Raw genomic sequence first — 23428 nt, forward strand, 5'->3', positions numbered from 1 at the left:
TCCCATCAGCAAAGCACAAGAGTTCCAATCTCTCCATATTCTCATTGTTGCTTTCTGGTTTTTTGATATAGTCATCCTAATAGGTGCCAACTGTTTGCTGGCCTTCTTAACCATCAACTAAGTAAGAACTATATTCAATAAGGGCTCTCCTAATTCTAGAAGCAAATCGAGTTATTTTTCTTCATGTGTTACTTTATATTTACCTACTCTGGAACTCAATTATTGCTGTTCTGCTGTCACTCCACTCAAAATGATCTGCAGATCATCCCCACTAACTGGGCATGTGACCACCTGAAGAACTAACAGCATATATAACCTGGGGAGCTCTTTCTTATACGCCTTCTCTCCTCAAATCACTTACAGACACTAATCTATCTACCCAGGCCTGCCATCTCTGCAATTTGATCCACCTTAGTGGATATGGGGCAGCACAGCACAGAATTCAACCAGCTTAGCACACAGGCACACAGTTCAACACTCAGTGTTGCTAGCACTTGAAATAACTACCTTTGGGCATGTTACTTAACCTCTCTAAATTGCAGTCTTCCCATTTGTAAAACTGAGAAAATCTACCTATTTCATTGTATTATTGTTGGAATTAATGAGACAGATCTAAAAAACCTGGCCCACTGCCTGAGACACATTAAGAGCTAGATAAATGTTAGCTAATTATTACACTATTTGAACTCAAACAACAATAGTTAACGCCAGCTAAACTTACTCTGAGCCAAGGACTATCCTGAGGGTTTTACATGCAGTGGCCCTTCTAATCCTCTTAACAACCCCATGAAGTAGGTATTGTTACCCTTATTATCCAGATGAAACCACAAAAAAGCTACAGAATATGAAGACGCATAGCTACTCTAAGTGGGAGTTTGGATCCAAATTCAAGTGATCTGGTTGCAGAGACCATGCTCTACCACAATGCAATCCAGCGTCTTAAATATAACAGGGGCCAGGCAATGAAGCCAGATTAAGGGCAGACTGGAGAATAAGCAGCCTTTTTTAAAAGAACAAGCCACTACTCAGCTCTAGTCGTCACTGCCATTGAGGCATGCAGTTTCAACGTTGCCAGGACTGAATCTTTCAAGAGAAGCCAGCAACCTGATTTTTGCAGGCTTAAGGCAGGCTGCATTTGGCCCATGGGTAAGTAAGGCTGCTGTCTAATGGCACTTCCTAAGCCACAGGAGGGGGGATGCATGTGCAGGGAGGTGGAGAGATGAGGAGAGGTGAGAGGGATCCCAAGCATTCACTTCTGCTGACACCCTGTCTTTACCCACCACCCTTCTTATCATTCTTTCGTATTTCCCATTAGGTAACTAGGCCAGAAACATTATCGCCATTTTAAAGATGCCAGAAGTTACTGACTTGCCTGGGCTCCTAGCTTGGATACATTACATGAATAGTGGTGGGGAACCTTTTTTCTGCCAAGGACCATTTGGATATTATTAACATCATTTCAGGCCACACACAATTATCAACTTAAAAATTCACCAGCTATAGGTCTGTTGAATTTTGAGTCCCAGCTGCGGATGCCTCAGCAGGACCAGACCAAATGATTTTGCAGGCCTTCTGCAGCGGCCCAGGGTCAGATGTTCTCCACAACTGAAACAGAGAACACCAAAGCCCCGTGGTGACCGTGCCTGCCTCTCTTCTTCACCATGTCTTTTCACAATACTGTAAGAATCAAGAGATTCCAGATCAAAAACAAAATTGCCTAATTTCCCAATGGATTTCAAAGAAAACTGGTGGTAAAAACAGGCCCAACTCCAAGACGAGACACTGAAGAAAAACCAAGCTGGGTCTATGAGGAAATGCGCTTGAGACGGCACACATACTTATTGTGTATCAAGGCCACTACCATCTTAACTGTATCAAGCTGAAAACCTCACAGTTGTCTGGATAGCTGGACAATTTTAATTGGGGATGTGACTGTCTCTTTATTTCTATGCCCTACACTAACAGGTTGGTTCAATAATAAATATGTGAAACATTAAAAAAAAGAAAAGCAACAGAACTGGCACTGTGGCATAGCAGGTAAAGCTACCACCACCTGCAGTGTCAGCATCCCATATGGGTGCCAGTTTGAGTCCCGGATGCTCCAATTCCGATTCAGCTCTCTACTGCAGCCTGGGAAAGCAGTAGAAGACGGCCCAATTGCTTGGGCCCATGCACTCGCATGGGAGACCCCAAAGAAGCTCCAGTTTCCTGGCTTTGGATCGGTGCAGCTCCACCTGTTGAGGCCAATTGGGGAGTGAACCAGCAGATGGAAGACCTCCTCTCTGTCTCTACCTCTCTCTGTAACTGTTTTTCAAATAAATAAATCTTAAAAAATAAATAAAGTGTATTAGGGGGAAAAATGCAGCATAAAAAAACCATGACATATATGTTTTAGTAATATAGCTTCCTTCCAAATACTGTTTTCAGGGGAGTCAACTTAGAAACAAGTGTTAAGTGACAGTTAAGTGAAAGCCCTTATATACAACAGAGGTCAAAACAATGGGCTGAAATTGCTAAAATTTTGGAGAACAGGTGACCAGGCATCTTTACTACCTCCTTAAGAGAGAAGGTCTCTAATCTGGGGCCAAGATTTGACGCACACTCAAAGGCAAACAGCGTTACTAGGTAATAATCTCAGAAGGTATTAGGAGAATGTGACCATTTTAACAAAGAAAGCTGCAACCTAATCAGCCCACGGCAATCAGCTGAAAGGAAAACTACCAAATGGCCATACACAGCAGAAAACATTCAGCCTCACGGTAAAGCCACCATGAATCAGCTACGAGGATAAGAAACTTCTACAGTAATACCATTATCACATACTGACTGAACTGAAAAAATAATGCTTGGCAATAGTCATGATGTAGTCTTTTTAAAAAAGATGTATTTATTTATTAGAAAGGCAGGTTAACAAAGGAAGGGAGAAACAGAGAGAGAGAGACAGATCTTCCTTGCGCTGATTCACTCCCCAAATGGTCACAATGGCCAGGACCAGGCCGAAGCCAGGAGCCTGGAACTCCATCCAGATCTCCCACGTGGGTGGCAGGGGCCCAAGTACCTGAGCCGTCTCCTGCCTTCCCGGGTGATCAGCAGGGAGCTAGAAGGAAAGCAGAGCAGCCAGGACTCAAACCTTCACTGCGAGAGTCACAAGCGTTTAATCAACCTGCTGCACCACAACACCCATCCCTGTGACTATCATTGTTGTTAAGATTTAGAGCCTGGCATTGTGGAGTAGCAGGTAAAGCAAGAGATTGCAACACTGGCATCCCATATTGGTGCAATACTGGCGCCAGTTTGTGTCCTGGCTGCCTCACTTCCAATTTAGCTACCAGCTAATGGCCTGGGAAAAGCAACAGAATATGGCCCAAGCGTTTGGACCCCTGCCACCCATGTGGGAGACCCAGATGAAGCTTCTGGCTCCTGACTTCAGCCTGGCCCAGCACTGACCATTGTGGCTATCTGGGAAGTGAACCAGTAGATGGAAGATATCTATCACTCTGCCTTTCAAATAAATAAATATTTATTTATTTATGCATTTGAAAGGCAGAGTGACAGAGAGAGAGAAAAAGAGAAGTCTTCCATCCACTGATACACTCACTAAATGGTCATAACTACCAGAACTGGGCCAGGTCAAAGTCAGGAGTCAGGAACTCCATCTGGGTCTCCCACATGGGTGGCAGGGGTCCAGACACTTGGACAATCTTCTGCTACCATTCCAAGAACATTACCAGGAAGCTGGATTGAAGTGGAGCAGCCAGGACTCAAAGCGGCATTCCCATATGGGATGCAAGCATCACAAGCAGCAATTTAACATCCCCTATGGGTGCTAGTTTGAATCCTGGCTGCTCCACTTCCGATCCAGCTCTCTGCTGTGGCCTGGGAAAGCAGTGGAAGATGGCCCAAGTCCTTGGGCCACTGCACCCACATGGCAGACCCAGAAGAAGCTCCTGGCTCCTAGCTCCGGATCGGCGCAGCTCCAGCCGTTGCGGCCATCTGGGGAGTGAACCATCGAATGGAAGACCTCTCTCTCCCTCTGCCTCTGCCTTTCTGTAACTTAGTCTTTCAAAAAATAAATCTTTAAAAAAAAAAAAAAGGCATAATTAACAACCAACTACAACACTGCTTTGTTTTCTCTTCTTGGGCAATTCTGAAAAGACTAAGTCAATGCAGGCCCCAGTACTTCCACAGTCCTTTTAGGCAGGTCTTCTATACCACCTACCCATAAGCAGGTATAAACAGAGATGTTTACTGACACTAAATTAAACACTGCTTAAACACCGACAATTCAGTGGTTTCTTGCCAGCGTGTCTAAGGCAGAGTACAGGCTGCAGCAACCTACAGCAGCTGATCTGCACCAGGCCATCAAACACGGCCAAGCCAGTTATACAAAAAGATATACCACAATCCTCTGAGTGCTAATCAGTCACGTGACCCCAAGTAACATCACAAGAGACACAACTAGAATTTACGTACTAGAAGACTTGAAGGAAAATTTGGAATGGGGGAAGTTATACACCAAGATTTTGACAGGCGTCAGGATTTACAAAGAAACCCTGAGTAATGTTCTTAGAAAAAAACAAAGGCTTTCCAAGTAAGGAAGTATATGTAGCTCAGAGGCTAACGATCAAAACTGGAGACAGAGCGACAGTCTGCCTCCTACTTGCTCTTCTGTAAAATAATGGGCGCCACGAATTTAACCAAAACAATCAGATTCAGGGACAATGAAACTACAGACAGAATGTTCTGGGCAAAGCAAGTCATTTAAATAGTTGAACACTTTTATTTGAGTAAAGTCCTTTAAAACGCAGAACCTATTATGACTCCCTGTTAAAGGAACAGTTCAAAAGACAGAGATTTTAATCCTGGTTAGACTACTTACCAGTGAGTCCCTGGGCAAATCCCTCTTTGTTCCTTTGTTTCCTTATACAAGTTGAGTAGCTTTTATCCAAAATCCCTGGGACCCAAAGTGTTTAGGACTCCATTTTTTAAAATTTTTGGATTCTGGAATATTTGGTTGTTGTTTTTTGTTGTTGTTGTTGTTTAAGATGTATTTATTTGAGGGGGTGGCGCTGTGGCGTGGAGAGTAGAGCACCACCTGCAGTGCTGGCATCCCACATGGGCGCCAGTTTGAATCCCCACTGCTCCACTTCCGATTCAGCTCTCTGCTATTGCCTAGGAAAGCTGTGGAAGATGGCTCAAGTCCTTGGGCCCCTGCACCCATGTGGGAGACAGGGAAGAAGCTCCTGGCTCCTGATCTGTACAGCTCCGGCCACTGTATCCATCTGGGGAGTGAACCAAGGAATGGAAGACCTCTCTCAATCTCTACCTCTGCCTCTCTGTAACTCCGCCTTTCAAATAAATACATCTTTACAAAAAAAAAAAAAAATAGATGTATTTATTGAAAGGCAGAGCAAGAGATAGAGATATATATATAGAAAGAGAGAAAGATCTTCCATCTGCTATTTCACTCTCCAAATGCCTGCAATAGCCAGGGCTGGGCCAGGCCAAAGCCAGGAGCCTGCAGCTCCATCCAGGTCTCCCATGTGGGTGGCAGGGACTTGAGCCAACACCCAGGATGTACACTACCCAGAAGTTAATCAGAATCAGAGCAGCTGAGATTCAAACCAGGCACTCTTACATGCCACTGCACCGTAACACTCAACCCTCAAGGTAATTTATAAAATACTTTCAGTGTGATCCATTGTGGAAGTCGGGCATGGAATTTTCCATTTGTGGCATCATGTCAGCACTCAAAAAAGTTTCTGATTTTAAAGCGTCACGGATTTTGGATCTAGGGATAAGGGATGCTCAACCTGTATATAAAATGAAAGACTTCAGGGCCGGTGCCATGGCTAACTTGGCTAATCCTCCGGCACAGCGCCGGCCATGGTGGCCATTTGGGGAGTGAACCAACGGAAGGAAGACCTTTCTCTCTGTGTGTGTCTCTCTCTCACTGTCTATAACTCTACCTGTCAAATTAAAAAAAAAAAAAATGAAAGACTTCAAATAGATGATTATTAGCTCTTTCCAGAAATAACATTCTGTAATTCTAAAGAGGCAGAATTTCAGAAGCATAAAATCATAAGAATGGTAAAATCAGAACTACACCAAGATCTCTTAAACTTCTTTAAGCACGATATCCCACAACATGAAAGATATTCTACAGGAAATAGGTCACCCACCTAAAAAACTACAATTCCTGAAATCTCAGTGCTCATGTATACACTTGAGAACCAAGATTTACTGGTGTTGGATGGGCATACCACAAAAGTAAGCCTGTAGTAATACATAATTATCCTATTATTTTGGGTTAAAAACTCCTCAGGCGGGAAAAATGTCAATGAATAGAGAATCATTCCTCAAAATGCCTTCCCTCAAAACCAACTCTTAGAGCAACAATTCACAGGAAGACTTGTTAAGATTTGTTTATTCATTTCAAAGGCAGAATTACAGAGAGAAAGGAGAGCCAGAAAGATCTTCCCTCTACTGGTTTATCCCCAAAATGTGGCAAAGGCCAGGGCTGGGGCCAGGTCGAAGCCAAAAGCCAGGAGCTTCTTCCAGGTCTCCCACATGGGAGCAAGGGCCATCCTCCACTGTTTTCCCAGGCACATTAGCAGGTAGCTGGATCGGAAGTGGAGCAGTCAGGATTTGAACTGGCACCCATATGGAATTAACGCGCTGTGCCTCAGTGCTAGACCCTCACAGGAAAACTTATAAATTAACAATGGGGGCGTGGCCCAGAGTCTGCTGCCGTCTGCAGTGCCAGGCATCCCTCAAGGGCACTGGTTCCAGCTGCTCCACTTCTGATCCAGCTCTCTGCTAGTGCACCTGGGAAAGCAGTGGAAGATGGCCCAAATACTTGGGCCCTGCATTCATGTGGGAGACCTGATGATGCTCCTGGTTCCTGGCTTCGACCTGACCCAGCCCTGGCCATTGTGGACATTTGGGTAGTGAACCAGCAGGTGGAAAATCTCTCTCTCTCCCTCTCTCTCTCTCTCTCTTTTTTTTTTTTAGATTTATTTTATTATTTATTTGAAAGTCAGAGTTACACAGAGAGAGGAGAGGCAGAGAGAGAGGTCTTCTATCCGCTGGTTCACTCCCCAGATAGCCGCAACGGCTGGAGCTGCGCCAATCCAAGGCCAGGGCCCAGAGGCTTCTTCCAGGTCTCCCACCTGGGTGCAGGGGCCCAAGCACTTGGGCCATCTTCTACTGCTTTTCCAGGCCGTAGCAGAGAGCTGGATTGGAAGTGGAGCAGCCGGGACTTGAACTGTTGCCCATATGGGATGCCGGCACTGCAGGCAGCAGCTTTACCAGCTAGGCTACATCACTGGCCCCAGCTCTGCTTTCAAATAAATAAATAAGTGAATAAATAACACAGTACAACAAGTGAACAATAGAACAAAACTATAAAAGAATGTATACAGAAAAGGGGTAATTTAATCACTTCTGGACCTGGCATTTTCTTAACGGTCTTAGCCTCCCCCCTCCCCCCTTCCTAATGAAAAGACAAGAAGAGGACAACGGTCAACCACTCTGCCTCTCTGGCTCTATCTGGTACCTCAGAGGTGGCAGCTTTGATATCGAAGTTGAGAGAAGGGAAGCATGAAGGCTTTTCCATCAGAGGCATTTGATGTTACTATGAGGAGTTAAGAGATTAAGATTTTGGTTTTACTTGAGTACCAGACAAATCAGATGATTACAGGTACATGACCACAAAATATATTATCAAGGGGACGGCGCTATGGCATAGCGGGCAAAGCCACTACATGCAGCGCAGGCATCCCATATGAGCACCGGTTCAAGCCCCAGCTGCGATCCAGCTCCCTGCTAATGTGCCTGGGAAAGCAGCAGAAGGTAGCCCAAGTGTTTGGGCCCCTGCCAACGTGGGAGACCCAGATGGAACTCCTGGCTCCTGACTTCATATTGGCCCAGCTCCGGCCATTGCAGCCATTTGGCAAGTGAACCAGCAGATGGAAAATCTCTGTAACTCTACCTTTCAAATAAATAAATAAATCTATATATCATCCAAACTTTTTTTTAAAAAAAGATTTATTTATTTATTTACTTGAAAGGAAGAGCAAAAGAGATAAAGTGAGCTTTCATTGGCTGGTTCACTCCCCAAATGCCCACAACCACTGGGGCTGGGCCAGGCCAAAACTAGGAGTTAACTCTATTTGGTCTCCCACATGGATGACCCAGGCACTTGGGCCATCTTCCACTGTCTTTCCAGAGGCATTAGCAGGAAGCTGCATAAGGGATTTGAAGAGGCAATCTGATATGGGATGCCAGTATCCCAAATGGTGGCTATAAGCCACAGTGCCACAATGCTGGCCCCACAAACTCTTTTAAGAAGGAAAGGAATACTTTCCAATTTCATCAATGGGCAATTTTAGATAGTCTCAAGTATACCAGAATATACCATCACCTACATATATAAAAAACTCCAGCAGGCAGAGAACCTCAAGTTACCTTGTGAACCTTATAAAGAAATCTTATCTCACATCATCAGTCAGCAGGAACCCCAGCAGAGGCAGAAGGGAGGATGGGTATCAGCCTTTCTGCCTACATCCTCTCCACTACCTGGACCTATCACAACCCTGTCCATTTCCTGAGATGCCATTCTCTTATTGCTTCCTACACACCTCAGTCCGAAGAAATATAACTTCCAGCTTGAAATTGGCCCTGAGAGGTAAAACAGTACTACACGGACTTGATCTCCAACAAATACCAGCTCTGCACCTGACAGGCACAGGATAGAATCTGATACGCAACACTGCAAAGAGTAAAGGAGTTACTGACAAACACTACAAAGGCAAGGAAATTATGAACATGAAGATAACCAAAGTGACAAACTACTACTCTCAAATCTTTCCCTAAATTCTTGACTTAGGAAAACTGATGTTGGCCGGCACCACAGCTCTCTAGGCTAATCCTCCGTCTGCGGCGCCAGCACATCGGGTTCTAGTCCCAGTTTGGGCGCCAGTTCTGTCCTGGTTGCTCCTCTTCCAGTACAGCTCTCTGCTGTGGCCCGGGAGTGCAGTGGAGGATGGCCCAAGTCCTTGGTCCCTGCACCCGCATGGGAGACCAGGAGGAAGCACCTGGCTCCTGGCTTCAGATCAGCGCAGCGTGCCGGCCATAGCAGCCATTTGGGGAGTGAACCAACGGAAGGAAGACCTTTCTCTCTGTCTCTCTCTGTCTCTCTCTCAAAAAAGAAAACTGATGCAGGAATGGGCATTCATTTAGTTATTTATTTTTATTTATTTGAAAGGCAGAGTTAGAGACAGAGACAGAGAGAGAGCAAGCGAGCAAGCGAGAGAAAGAAAGGGAGACAAAAAGAGGGAGACAGAGAGAGAGTGAGAGAGAGCAAGAGATCTTCCATCCACTGGTTCACTCCCCAAAATCCACAACAGCCAGACCTGGGCCAACCCGAAGCCAGGACCCAGTAGCTTCCTCTGGGTCTCCCAGTGGAACAGGGGCCCAGCGACTTGGTACATCCTCCACTGCTTTCCCAGATGAATTGAAAGTGGAGCAGCCAAGATGCAAATCTATACCCTTATGGGATGCTGATGCCACAGTGCCGGCCCAAGAAATGGGCATCTAGTCTAGCCATTAAGAGACCAGTTTTCTCAAAATGAAGAGCATGGTTTCTACACCCAGCTCTGGCTCCTGACTCCAGCTTCCTGCTAATGCAGACCCTTGGGACGGGGGTGATGGCTCAAGTAACTGGGTTCTTGCCACCCATGGGGGAGACCTGCATTGCATTTCCAGCTCCTAGCTCCAGCTAGGCCCAGCCCTGGTCATTGAGGATATTTTGGGAGTGAATCAATGAACAGGAGCTCAATCGCCCATTCTCCCTCACTCTCCCTCCCTCCCTCCCTTCCTCTCTTTCTCTGCTTCTCAAATAAAGAAAAATAAATATTAAATTAAAAAAAAAAACTGATGAAGAACAATCTATCTAAGTCCAGGACCAAAACCCACATATCACCCAAATTGTTCATCCACTCAGTGAACAATCCTGGAAATGAAATGCCCTTTTGTTCCACAGAAACAAAGTGAAGTTGCTGGTGCAGAAGTAATTTTTCTTGCAAGAACACTGTGATTCAAGATATCAAGGATTAGGTGGGTTTATCATCCGTTCTAGGAGCCCTCCCCACTCCCTGCCCTTTATGATACCGTGTCTCGGGAAAAGTGCTTCCAAATGACTCTATCCGTGCTCTCTGCGCACTCAGCCTGAGTTATACGTCCACACCTCCTTCCACAAAGCGCTTTATTCCTCCATGCCCCAAGCACAGGTATTTCCTCCACGTGTATATTTATATGAGGAAGGATACCTATTTCTGTTGACCAAATTTCAGCCAAATTATACTCAATCAGCATGCTCTCAGCAAATATCAAACTCAAATTACAGGCTGGTAAATACTTAATACCTTGCCTGTACATTTAGTTGGGCTAATAGATAAGCAGAATCAACTTGGTAGGCAGAGTGTGCCTGCTCCTAACTACACTGTGGTATGTGAGTTGAACGAGAGGAACGTGGTTTATGTAAGCAGTGAGAGAACACACAAAGTGTGAGGAAGAAGATTTTGGAAGACTACAAAGACCAAACCCAGGAGAGGCCATCTCTAGCACCCAAGGAGGTCGTGCGGAGGGTGAGTGTGGTGACCATGACCCTGCTTACCGGCACCCAGCCCTTGGCTCCATCTCCTCAACCCCATCCCCTCTCCATTCCCACATAAAGGGGGGAGAAAGTCATTAGCAAAGTATCAGAATGATAGCAGCAAGTGATGAGAATGAAAGGAGAAGATGTTGTAAGCAAATACAGTGGAGCAGTTAGCTGAGATTCTCTGAGCAATGCAGACTCAGCCTGGAAGCCCAGCTCCACCACAAACCACGGGAGGTCTCCCCAAGTCACCTGTCTCTGAGCCTGTTTCCTCATATGCGATATAAAGACAACAGTATTAAAGCATAAATGGTAATAGTTCTATTCCTACCTTGGAAAATATTCTTGTAAGCATTTGATGTGATCATATACGTACACGTGTCTGGCCCATCAAACACCACAGATATTAACCAATAAGTGAATGTCATGCTCAGATATGAGCTATTTATGTTGTTACAGTTATTCTTATAAACAGCAATACCTCAGCTAAACATGGGTGAGCCACTGGGAGAAACTACTACTCAATTCAATCGGCACTGGAGAATACTGTAGATTTTTGAGGGATTGGCAGAGGATGTGAGATAATTAGAGTTAAGTCTTGAGAAGCTTATATCATAGTGGCAGTGGTGACTAACAATTCTTAAAGCTGAAAAGAACAAATACTTGGGAAGCATTTACTGGAACCAAATTTTCTACAAAGACTAAGGTAAAAGACTAAGCTAATATAAATCTTTTTTTCATTCCTAGAATTCTATTTCACTTCCTTCTCACCACCAAAAATGAATTCTAACGTCTATTTACCACAAATGCCTTGCCAGTCTCTGTGCCACAGATCCCTCAATGATCATTTATCAATGTCCTGTCTCGATTCTTCAGCACTCAGTTATGACAACCAGCAGTCTTCAAGTCCCCTTGCCTTTCTAGACTACAGGGAACACGGACTGTGTTCCAAGTGACAGTCAGACAGACATAGCACTCAGCAGAAGGCCTGGCATGCACTACAAGCTGAATAAATGTGAAAGCGCAATTCTCATGGTTATTATTAAGAGTAAAGAGAGACACATAAAGATAAAGTGTATTCAACAAATATTTTTACTGAATAAACATACTTAAGTAGAACACATTAACTTTATTTACAGCAAAAAACAGATACGACTTATCACTTAAGAGGAGCAACTAGAGGTATACGTGTCTTTGAAAAATTGCTAATATTCAGCTTTCAATTCTTTAAAAGCAGTCCAGAAAAGGTGGCCTGCCCATTAAGAAAGAAAAAGAAAGAGAAACACAAAGAGGCAATTTTAAACAGCACTGGACTGGGAGCAACGAGCCCTACTTAGTACCCTTGACTGCCACAGGCTAAGCAGGCAGCTCTGGGCAAGCCACCTTTTAAGGTCTCTGTTCTCTTTTCCATAAAATGAAGATCCTTCCACCCTCAGATTCCATGAGGAAGAAAGAAGATATCAAAGGGCTACCTAATGCAATAGCCCCCCAGCTTCCATCAGTCCTGATTTCCTGCCACATCCGCACAATACCGTTACCATTATTTTTCTTTAAATTGCCTTTTTAGGGGGACGCCAGCACCCCATATGAGCACTGGTTCGAGTCCCAGATGCCTTACTTCCAACCCAGCTTCCTGTTAATGTGCCTGGGGAAGCAGTGGAAGATGGCCCAAGTACTTCAGCCCCTGCCAACCATCTGAGACCTGGATGGAGTTCCCGACGCCTGGCCAGCCCTGGCAGTTGCGCCTATCTGGAGAGTGAAACTGCAAATGGATACCTCTCTCTCTTTCAAAAAAAATAAAAAAATCTTCAAATTACCTTTTTAAATTTAATCTCACCTTATATAGTAAATACATCAAAACTTTTATTCACATTAGTTAGTTTTTCTAATATGTATAAAAATAATATTAACTTTAAAAATTTAAATTCTCTTTCAAAGATCAAATTTAAATACAAAGATTCAGCATATATACACAAACTTTAGCAAACAGCAACCTCATTATTAAAACTTAAAAAATTTTAAAGGTCAGAGTACTGTGTGGAAAAGAAATGGAATTTCATCTTCTCACAATAATCTAAGGGTTAATCCTAAAAGGTTAATATTCAGTTATTATATTAGAAAGAAAAAACCAATACTTTTAAAATTATGTGAGGCAGCAAAAATTTAAAACAATTGATTCCTTCTTAACCTACATAACCCTCATCTGCATTAGGGTTTTAGTTCCTTTAACTGTAAAAGACTTTAATTCCACCCTTGAGTAACTAAATTCAGACTAAAATAATAAGAAAATCAATTATTTTCTCCTTTCTTAAAAATCACCAAAAAAATAAAAACACTAAAATTAAGCACCATGTTTTATTAGCAATGAAAGTCCTCTTATAGGGGCTGGCACGGTGACACAGTAGGTAAAGCTGTGGCCTACAGCACTACCATACCATATGGGCACCAGTTCATATCTCAGCTGCTCCACTTCTGATCCAGCTCCCTGCTCATGGCCTAGGAAAAGCAGTGGAAGAAGACCCAAGTGCTTGGATCCCTGCCACTCACAAAGGAGACACAGATGAAGCTCTTAACTCCTAGCTTGCAGCCATCTGGTAAGTGAACCAGCAGATTGAAGATCAATCTCTCTCCCTCTCTCTAATTATTTCAAATAAATAAATCTTTTTTAAAAAAAGTGTTGCTCTTAATTTTTTAAAAAAGGTTTATTTATTTATGTATTTGAAAGAGTTACACAAAGAGAGGAGAGGCAGAGAGAGAGAGTCTTCCATCCACTGGTTCACTCCCCAATTGGCTGTAATAGCCTGAGTTGAAGCCAGGAGCCAGGAGCTTCTTCTGGGTCTCACACATGAGAGCAGGGGCCCAAGGACTTGGGCAACCTTCCACTACTTTCTCAGGCCATTGCAGAGAGCTAGGTCAGAAGAGGAACAGCCAAGACTCGAACCAGCACCCATATAGGATGCTGGCACTGCAGACAGCAGCTTTACCTGCTATGCCACAGCCCAGCCCCAACTACTACTCTTATAAACATGCTCTCTTTGCCTCATTCACAACATGGGAAGACAAATGTACCCACTTCTTAACTTAGAATATCAAGGGCAGTATCCATTTGAGCCAAGTTTTACTGGTCAATAAAGTCTCCCTGATCTAAATCATTCCAATCATACTTTATAATCAAATCCACTGATGAACACAAGACAACTTTTTGATGGGTTAACAATATCTGATGCGACTGATGGCCATCAGTTAAACCTCACTAGATTATTTTAAAGCAGAAGTGACAAACTTCAGCATAATTCTAAATCTGCCAAACTTTGATGGGTATCAATTAGCTAACTAAAGAACAAGTGGGACAAATAATGTACACCTATAAATATCCACACTACTTTATCCTTCTGGCATAATCCCCATAATTTATCATAATCCCCCAAAACCATCTCTATGGGCCTCCTTTCTTTACCCACAGACCTCTTATACTCCTGGCTCCTGGCTTCAGATCGGCGCAGCTCAGGCCGTTGTGACCATCTGGGGAGTGAACCAGTGGATGGAAGACCTTTCTCTGCCTGTGCCTCTCTGTAACTCTGCCTTTCCAATAAATAAATAAATCTTTTAAATAAATAAATAAATACTGCAAACCAGAAAAAAATCAAATGTCTATTAAAGTGTCATAAAGCATAAAGAAAAAATTTTAAAGGACCAGGCATTGTTACATGTGAGACCAAATACTCCCAAAATGTCAGTTTCTTGGGAGTATAACTTATGTCTGATTCATCACCCCTATTCTTCTCATAGCTGTTGACTTATAAATAGTATACACCCAACTATTAGTTGAACTAACAAACCAAAGAATAAACGTTAGTGCCTTCCCAGCAACAGATTATCAGTACTTTCTTATTTTTAAATCCCGGAAAAAAATTCAGGAGTCAATTCCCTGATCACCTTGACAAAATGTGTATTTTGAGAAAATTTGTCACAGAAATCTGCCTTACCACTGGCCACATTTCATGTGATAACCACTGCACCAAGAAATCCATCTAAATAGTTTTAATAAAGTCAAACTTTAACTGGCTAAAGCCAAACACCTTACCTGTAGATAATGTGCTTATAGACTAATTTCATTTACAAAAAACTGAATCTGTAAAATGTGGTGTAAGTAATGACCAGGCAACAGGAACTGACCACTAACAAATTAAGCATAGTTATAATCATTGCTATTACTTGATGCTTAAAAATATGCTATGATGACAATACTGTGGTTGATGTTACAGCTCACCTTCTTGATTGTCACCATTGTACTGTGCCACAGACAATAAATGTTGTATGTTGAAGGTCTCAAGCTCCAAAAGTTTATCCTGACGTTCGGTGACACAACAATTACGGTTATAGCAGCAGCAGCAACCAGAGCTACAGGCTGAGCCAGGCCCTGTGCTAAGACCCTTCCAAGTGCTATTTCACTTAGTCCTCAATACAACTCGGTGAGGTATTACTGTCCTCAGACAGAAACGCTGGGCCGGCCCTGTGGCATGGTGAGTGGGACCACCACCTGCAGTGCCAGCATTCCATATGGGCACCAGTCCCAGCTGCTCCACTTCCGATCCAGCTCTCTGCTATGGCTGGGGAAAGCAGTGGAGGACGGCTCAGGTCCTTGGGCCCTTGCACCTGCATGGGAGACCTGAAGGAAGCTCCTGGCTCCTGGCTTCGGATCGGAACCACTCCAGCCACTGTGGCCAACTGGGGAGTGAATCAACATATGGAAGATCTCTCGCGCTCTCTGTCTCTGCCTCTCTGTAACTCTGCCTTTCATATAAATTAATTAAAAAAAAAAAAAAAAAAAAAAGAGGCTGAGAGTCAGCCAACACGGTGGTATAGTGGGTAGAGCCACAGCCTTCAGCAAGCCGGTTTCCCATATGGCACCAGCTGGAGTCCCAGCTGCAGTCCTTGGGACCCTGCAACCACGTAGGAGACACAGAAGAAGCTCCTGGCTCCAGGCTTTGGCCTGTCCCAGCCCTGGCCATGTGACCATTTGGGGAATGAACCACTGGATGGAAGACTTTCTCTGCCTCTGCCACTCCCTCTCTGTAACTCTTTAAAATAAACAAATAAGTCTTTAAAAAAAAGAGACAGAGAGAAAGGGTAAGTGATTTGTCAAAGGTAAGTCAGTTATTGAGTAGCTGATGGGACAAGCTCTGGCTGTCTGACTCCAGGGTTCATACCCATAATCTCCCTCTCTGTAACTATGGACCCTCCTAATGATCAATAAGGTCAGAAGTCCAAGTGGAACAGAAATAAGCTGAACAGTTAATCCCCCAAATACAAATATCATGACCAAGCATTTAAATGCCTCTCCCCATTGTACAGCACCTACTTAATTAACTCTTTGAAAATATAATCAGGGTTTTTTTCCCTATATTTAGTCATAGGCACAAAAAAGAGATGATAATCTTTCTGTAATTCAAAACTTCATACTTATAAGCTGCCAGTCGGCCAGTTCGAAGGGTCCAATACTTTAAATCTCAATTCAGGACAAATAATATTATAGCAACTCTCATCTCCAAAGAGCTGAATCTTTCCTGTTGTTTACTGCTAAGATTCTGGTTGCACAAACCCTTTACAAGCTAAAGGCAGAGTTATAATCCAAGGCAGATACACAGAGAACCATGCTGTGATTGGTCTTCCAGTCAGATCCCATAGAGATGTTCACCTTCTTCCCAAAGAAAATAGCACACACAGAAAGGACCCCATTCAAGGGAAAAGGGAAAGTAGAAGAGGAGGTGGTGAAGATAATATAAAGTACTAGATGCAACCAAAGACCTCCACGGTAAACCCAGACAATCCAGAAACGCGTGCAGTAACATAGGCTTCTTGCTGCTGTTAGGGTCTCTCACAAACAGCACTTCAACAGCCAGTGCCGCTTCTCTTTACCCCGGAGGAGTCACACACTGGAATATCCTTCAATAAGTCCATCATCACTAAGCCTGGGCTGCTCCTTGTATGTAATGACCACTCAGAGCCACGTGGTTTATAAAGCACTCTCACATACACCATCTCATCAGCCACCCTGTTAGGCAAGTCGGGCAATCTGTTCTGCTCATTTCACAGATGAATGATGAGATTTACCCAAATTCTACAGCCTGTGACTGGTGCAGCCTCCAGCTCCAGTGAAGTCAAGGCCCTGTACCCGGGCCTTCCACACCCAGTGAGCCTCCTCTTCCCAACTGGCACAGCCCATTCCCCAAACTGCAGGAACAAATGTCAGCTATTAATGACACCAGGTGTCGGATGTACAAAAGGGAAAGAAAACCACAAAGTCAGCATTTTCTCAGAGAGGCCTCCTACTCTGTTCAGCACCCAACCTATACTTTCCCTAAAGCACTTCTCACAACAGCCCTTCAGGTGGGCAGTGAGATTCCCAACGCGCTCCTCAAGAACCCACGAGGCTTCCTAACTTGACTAAGGTCACACTTGTACAACACAGTGAGGCCTAAGGAAAGCGCCTTTCAGGTAAAAATATTTCAGTGGTTTAAAATGGCAAGCAACCTTTGTCCCACTTGTTGCTGTCATAATCTCAGCAGAGTGCCTTTTCTCCTGCCTGATTTTCTCTGGTTTACCCTTAACATGGACTGGCTCGCTGCGCTCTGGAAAAAGGTTAAAGTAATACAGCCATAGGAGTTATGGAAATATTACTTGCACCCTGGGTCTAAGTTAATTTTATCAAATGGTATGTGTCAGTTACAAGAAATGTGAGCCTGCCCGAACAATTATGAAATGAAAGTAATGAATAAACTATGAACAATCTATCATTTAAATCACCGCTCTCTGAGGGCTTTAACCAATCCAGACAAGACACAAAAACAACACCAAATGCCTGGAAGGAATCTCACCACCATGCCAGAGTCTGAGGAGATTACTGTGAATTATTAAGGACAGACAGCATTAGCCTCAAAACACGAATGTGCCCCTCCCTCAGATGTAATGCTAATGAGGGACAATGACAGATAAGATTATTGAAGGATTTCCCAGAAAAAAATTAATTAACCTTAACAAGTTAAGGTGTATTATGACTCCCAAAGCAGGCTTCCTTATCTGAAGCAAACAGGAGGAACTTTCCCTTAACGCAGGCTGTACTCACAATGGAAGGCTTCTACCCAAAACTCAGTGCGAAGGGAACCAGAACAAGTAGGTCTGTGTGAGCCAACCTGGAGAGCTCAGAACAAGGCCAGGAGTAGATAAAAAGGAAACAGGAAGAACTGAACTGGGAGTGTGGGGGCAGGGAGGAGGAGCAAGGGGCAAAAAAGGCTGAAACCCAGGAAGTACTGATGGAGATGGGCAACTCAGGCCTGGGAGGGGAGGAGGCTGGCCAGAACCGGCCCTGTGGGAAGGACCCTCCTCTCCACAAGGAAACCGACCACCGACCCAGACCAAGGGAAAATGGAGTTGACTGAAGGTATGGGGTAGGTCCTGCACAAGGAAGCAGTAACTGGTAGAGAGTGGAGGGAGCTTTTTAAGTGCTTTCCAAACATGTATTCACTTTAAGGAGGCGAGTCCTATGGTACGGAAATCTTATCTCAATAAAGCTGTTTTTAAAGTGTGTGAAACTGGGCGATGTGTAGGTTATTTACGATGTTCCGCTGTCTGTAGGGGCCCTCACATTCCCTGCCTCCCAACAGTGGGTTTTACCTGTGTCTGGGAACACCTCTCTTGGAATCCATCCTTCCGGGAGGAAGTCAGGAGTATTCTGAGTACACAAGAAGTATTAAGGGGAAAAACTGCGAACTCTTTAAAGAGGTCTTCTCCCACTTCTGCCCTTGAAATTCATTGGATAAAAAACTTCCTGCGGTGGCACCGCGGGGGAGGAAGCTTTTGTTTGGGATCCGCCTTGAAGCCGGGTATTCCCTCCAGGGAATGATGACCTTCTAGGGCCAAAATCTACCTAACCGAAGAGAAAACGGCCCAGGGTGGAATCCCTCAGGTCAGTTCTGAAGAAACCCCGGGAGCTTTATCACGAAATGATCACACAGAGCCTGTCTCTGCTACCCCCAAACTGGACCGTACACCCCGTGTCACTTCCGACTGTAACTCGCCAAGAAGACGGATGCTATGCCATGATCCCAGAAGTTTCTGGCCAGCTGCCCACTGACGCAAATTAGAAAGCCATCCGAGGGCCGACCTGGGTGAAGCCAGGCGCCACGTCCAGCCCCGGGCTCCCCCGCTCCAGCCCTCCCAATTTGGGGGGAGGGACCGAGGAGGCCACACCGCGAGCGGGAACGCCAGACCACCCGCCTTCGCCCTCCGCCCCCGGGCCGGGTTTCGGGGAGCCGCCGCCCCTGCCCTTTGCCTCAGGTCCGCGACCCCAGGGAGCAGGGGGCCGGCGCCGAGCGCTCCCCCCCGCAGCAGGAGCACCTCCCCCGGGGCAGCTGTCGCCGCCGCCCGGCCGGGGCCTCCCCGGGAGCAATAGGCTATCGATTCAGCGGCCTGTCGCTAGGAGCCCCGGGAGAGCGAGGCCTACACCGCCCGGCCGGAGCCCCGGCCTCGATTTCGCCACTTTCCCCACACCGGAGGGGAAGCCCGGGGGCAAGCAGACCCGGCTGGGCGGGAGGGGGGAGACGCGGAGACCACCTGCAACGGCAGCCGCAGGGGAAACGGGTGCGGGCGCCGAGCTCCAGCCACGAAGTCCCCCGGGGGTCGCCCACCTACCCCCTGCCTCGCAAGTTGCGCATTCAAGTTCACGCTGGCAGACGCCAGCCTCCAAGCCCTCGCCACTCCCGAACCCAAAATAAAAACAAGACGCGGAAGAGGCCACACCAGTACGGAAGGAGCTGGGCCCCTAACAGCGCCGAGGGGGGCGGCTAGCCAGCGACCCGCCGGCCGGCCCCCTCCCTCCCCTCCGCCGACCCCGCCAGCCCCGGGGTCGCAGCCCCCCGGCCGCTCGGCGTCCGGCCCTGTCACCGCCCGGCCCCGCAGCCCCCTTCTCCCTGACACCGGCGGCGGAGACTCCAGCTCCGCGCTTGCCTCAGGCGTGCCTCGGCCTCCTCCCGCTCCGGATCCCAAAAATGTGTCCTCCACACCTTTCCGAGTACGCGGAGGAAGAGTTTGCCATCAAACTTTGTGGAGCGGTAACCTCGCCCCCTCCCCGACCCACACTTTCGGGGGCAGGGCTCGGGAGAGAGCACTTTGCACTTGGGATGCAGCGAATTAGGGACCTGTCAACCATTTTAGGTCTTTTTTTATAGAAGACATCCTCTCCTTCCCCTCCCGCCCGCCCGCCCTCCCCCTGCAATGGTCTTAATTTGACACCAAACCTCCCCACCGCAGAAGGGGTGGGGGTTGACAAGGGAGGGGCTGGGGGCGGAGGGCAGGAGGGGGGTGGCGAGGGAGGGCGGAGGGGGGAAGGTTGGGAGGGGGCCGGGAGGCGCGGGGAGGGGAAGGGGGTTGATTTACCTGAGACCAGCCACTGGCCTCCATTGTTGGAGAATTCAATGGCATTGACACAGCCGAAGTGGCCCAGGAGGTCCTTCTTGTAGAGGTTTCTGCAGCCCCGCAGGCGTCTCCTCTGAAAGTCCTGAGTGAGCAGGGGGTCCCCATGCAAGCCCCGCTGGGACAAGAAGCCCACCACTGACCTCATGCTGCCCCCCAGGCCAGCTCTCCTCTTCATGCTGGAACCGCCGCCGCCGCCGCCGCCGCTCGCGCCGCCGCCCCTCCCTCGGCCTCCCGCGCGGCCGCCGCTCTCCCCCCGCCCGGCCCTCCCCCCGCGCTGCGATCCGGATGGTTCTTTAACCAGCCATGGCAGCCCGAGCGAGGTGTGCAGACTACACTCGGTGGCGTTCGCGGCTTCCTCACAGCCGCCGGCCTGCCTCCCTCCCCTTCCCGCCGAAGCTCCTCCCTCCGCTTCCCCGCCTCCTCCAGCAGCTGATCCTCAGCTGCGGTCGCGCTTGTGCGCTGCGCGGCCCTGGCGCCGGCGGCGGGGACCCGGAGAACGCGGGCGGCGGGCGGCGGGCGGCGGGCGGCGGTCCCGCCCCCGCGGCGGAGGGCCGGCCGGAAGAACGCGGGCGGCTGCTTGGAGACCGCGGGCGGCGGCTGTGCCTGTCCCTTCGCAGCTGCTTCCCGCGCCGGGACCTGAGTGGCGCTGGGCGGAGGCCCCGCGGCACCCGCAGCCCCCGCGCTCCGGGAAGTTGCTCGCGCGTAACAATCAGAGTGGCCGCCGGGCTGCGGGGCCCGCTCCCCTCCCTCACGCGGCCGGCGGGTGAGGAGCTGCCTGCGGGCCCGGCGCCCGGGCGGACGGGGGTGGAGGCAGGGCTGCGGGCACTGGGCGCCCGGGCCGCCTCCTTCAGCCAAGCCCCCCACCCCGGAGGCCACCCTGGAACGAGAACCCGGACCTCGGACTGGACACTCGGAGGGACGTGGCCTGGGAATCTTGTTAGCGCCACCCTCCTCTTCCCCCCAATTCAGTTCTCTAATTGTCCCTTCACGTAAAAAAAAAAAAAAAATAGGGGTGGGGCGGCTAAACTATTAGGGTGACAACAGAGCAGTACAAGAGGGAAAGAGAGGGTTCGTAAGTGACCCAAAAAAGTGCCAAAACCGAGTTAGGAAAGTGCTGAGAAGCGGAAAGTACTTCCAGACGCGTTTGTAACCCAAGACGCGTCACTGGGAGATAACGATGAAGCAGGCTCCGGCCTAGAGACTCGTGCAGCCGCACCCCGCAGCGAGGGCCTGGGCTTGGGTGCGAGGTCCGACTGGGCTTCGTCCAGGGCTTCACAGCTGAGGCGGCAGTGGGGCGGCTCCCGTCGTTGGCTCCCCGCCAGCCACGTGGGAGACTCCTAGTCGGGGTTCAACTGCTGGCTTTGGCCTGGTCCAAATGGCGGGCTGTTGTGGGCATGTGTGGAGTGAACCCGAGGGCGGGAGGCGCCTAGAGGGCTTGAATGCGCCGCCGGCTGTTGGAGCAATGAGTGCTTCCGGGGCCCAAGGTGGCTGCACCCCCATAGGATGGGGGTCACAGAGTTGATGCCGCTGAGGAAGCTGGGTGTCGGGTGCTTTGGAATTCTACCAGACACAGTTGAAAGCGCCCTAATACGTGGTAGTACTTTTTCGAGACGCTGTCGCCTGTCATTAAATAGCAGTAAGCTGCTGAAACAGGCAGGTGGTCAGTCTGGCCCATTCAGGGTGGCAGGAAGTCTGTCCCCTATGGATCAGAGCCGCACAGGAGCAAGCTGGGCACAACCACCACTGAGAGATGGGCTGCACGTGGAAGAGGGTCACCTGTCAAGCAGAATGATCAGCTGTGGTTTTTTTTTTTTTTTTTGTAAAACAACAGTAATAAGATGATTTTTTTTATATAAACTTTTTAAAAAATTATTTATTTATTTGAAAAAGTTACACAGAGAGAGAAGGAGAGTCAGAGACAAAGAGGTCTTCCATCTGCTGGTTCACTCCTCAGATGGCCACAACAGCCAGAGCTGGGCCAATCTGAAGCCAGCAGCCAGGAGCTTCTGGGTCTCCCACGTGGGTGCAGGGGCCCAAGGACTTGGGCCATCTACTGCTTTCTCAGGCCATGGCAGAGAGCTGGATCAGAAGTGGAGCAACTGGGACTCGAACCGGCGCCCATATGGGATGCTGGCACTGCAGGCTATACCACAGCGCCAGCAATAAGATGAATCTTTTTTTTTTTTTTAAATAATCTTTTTTTTTTTTTTTTTTTTTTTTTTTGACAGGCAGAGTGGACAGTGAGAGAGAGAGAGACAGAGAGAAAGGTCTTCCTTTGCCGTTGGTTCACCCTCCAATGGCCGCCGCGGCCGGCGCGCTGCGGCCGGCGCACCGCGCTGATCCGATGGCAGGAGCCAGGAGCCAGGTGCTTTGTCTGGTCTCCCATGGGATGCAGGGCCCAAGCACCTGGGCCATCCTCCACTGCACTCCCGGGCCACAGCAGAGGGCTGGCCTGGAAGAGGGGCAACCGGGACAGAATCCGGCGCCCCGACCGGGACTAGAACCCGGTGTGCCGGCGCCGCTAGGCGGAGGATTAGCCTAGTGAGCCGCGGCGCCGGCCTAATAAGATGAATCTTAACAAGTATTCAAATGTTTAATTTGAAAATGTGAGTTGTAACAACTATTGCTAAACTTTAAAATTCACCAAACTCCAGAAATTGAGTTTTAGCAGAATATTGTTCTCCTAAGTAAGAGAAAAGTGTACTGTTTTCTTAAAAAAACTTTTATTCTATAGATACTTTATAATAATAATAATTTGTCATGTTTTTTCATTGCAATCTCCCCATAACAATCAGTAGTATGCCAGTTTAATTAGAGATGTATAGCACCAAACATCAATATCGTAATACATAATCATTTTGATGACCCCACTCTGCTGAGATCAGAGACCATGTCACTTCTGCTCACAGGTGTATCCAGAGATGGCGCGTGCTGGCACTTAGTGGTGTCTTTACTGCTTGCTGCATACAGGAGTGACCTTGGGAAATGAGGAGGAATTTGGAGGCAAAGGTAAGGATTTGAGTTTTGGATGTGTTGAGATTGAAGTATCTCTGCTTCCTTCCAGTGCGCCCAGCCTCCCATCTCACTGTCCCTTCGCTTGGCATACACAACCCACACACTCAAGAACAGGGGACCCTCTGCCTCCTTCCAGTGAAGAGCCACCTTTATTTGCTTGTGATGTTGAAGATGAGCACAGTAATGACATGTTGGAAGTGGCCGTTACCACGCGAAATACAGGACACGCCTTTTTCACCCCTTTTAAACGCACACCTCTCCACAACCTCAGATATGACT

At 47.5% G+C, this 23428-nt stretch overlaps 1 protein-coding gene across 4 annotated transcripts in view; it reads right to left on the reverse strand.

Annotated features, from left to right (window-relative positions):
- The window catches only part of DCAF5 (DDB1 and CUL4 associated factor 5), a 106849-nt gene extending 86328 nt beyond the window's left edge, over nt 1-20521 (reverse strand). The window contains exon 1 of one of the 4 annotated variants that reach the window (XM_008271825.4): nt 20096-20521. In XM_008271825.4, coding sequence (XP_008270047.1) covers nt 20096-20309 — 214 coding nt within the window. In that variant the 5' untranslated portion in view covers nt 20310-20521. The remainder of the gene's footprint in view (nt 1-20095) is intronic. The other 3 variants (XM_051826322.2, XM_070065145.1, XM_008271824.4) reach the window with 3 other exon arrangements.
- Between the last annotated feature and the right edge of the window lie 2907 nt (nt 20522-23428).

Source organism: Oryctolagus cuniculus, chromosome 20 (assembly GCF_964237555.1).
Source record: "Oryctolagus cuniculus chromosome 20, mOryCun1.1, whole genome shotgun sequence".
In the NCBI taxonomy this organism is placed as follows: Eukaryota; Metazoa; Chordata; class Mammalia; order Lagomorpha; family Leporidae; genus Oryctolagus; species Oryctolagus cuniculus.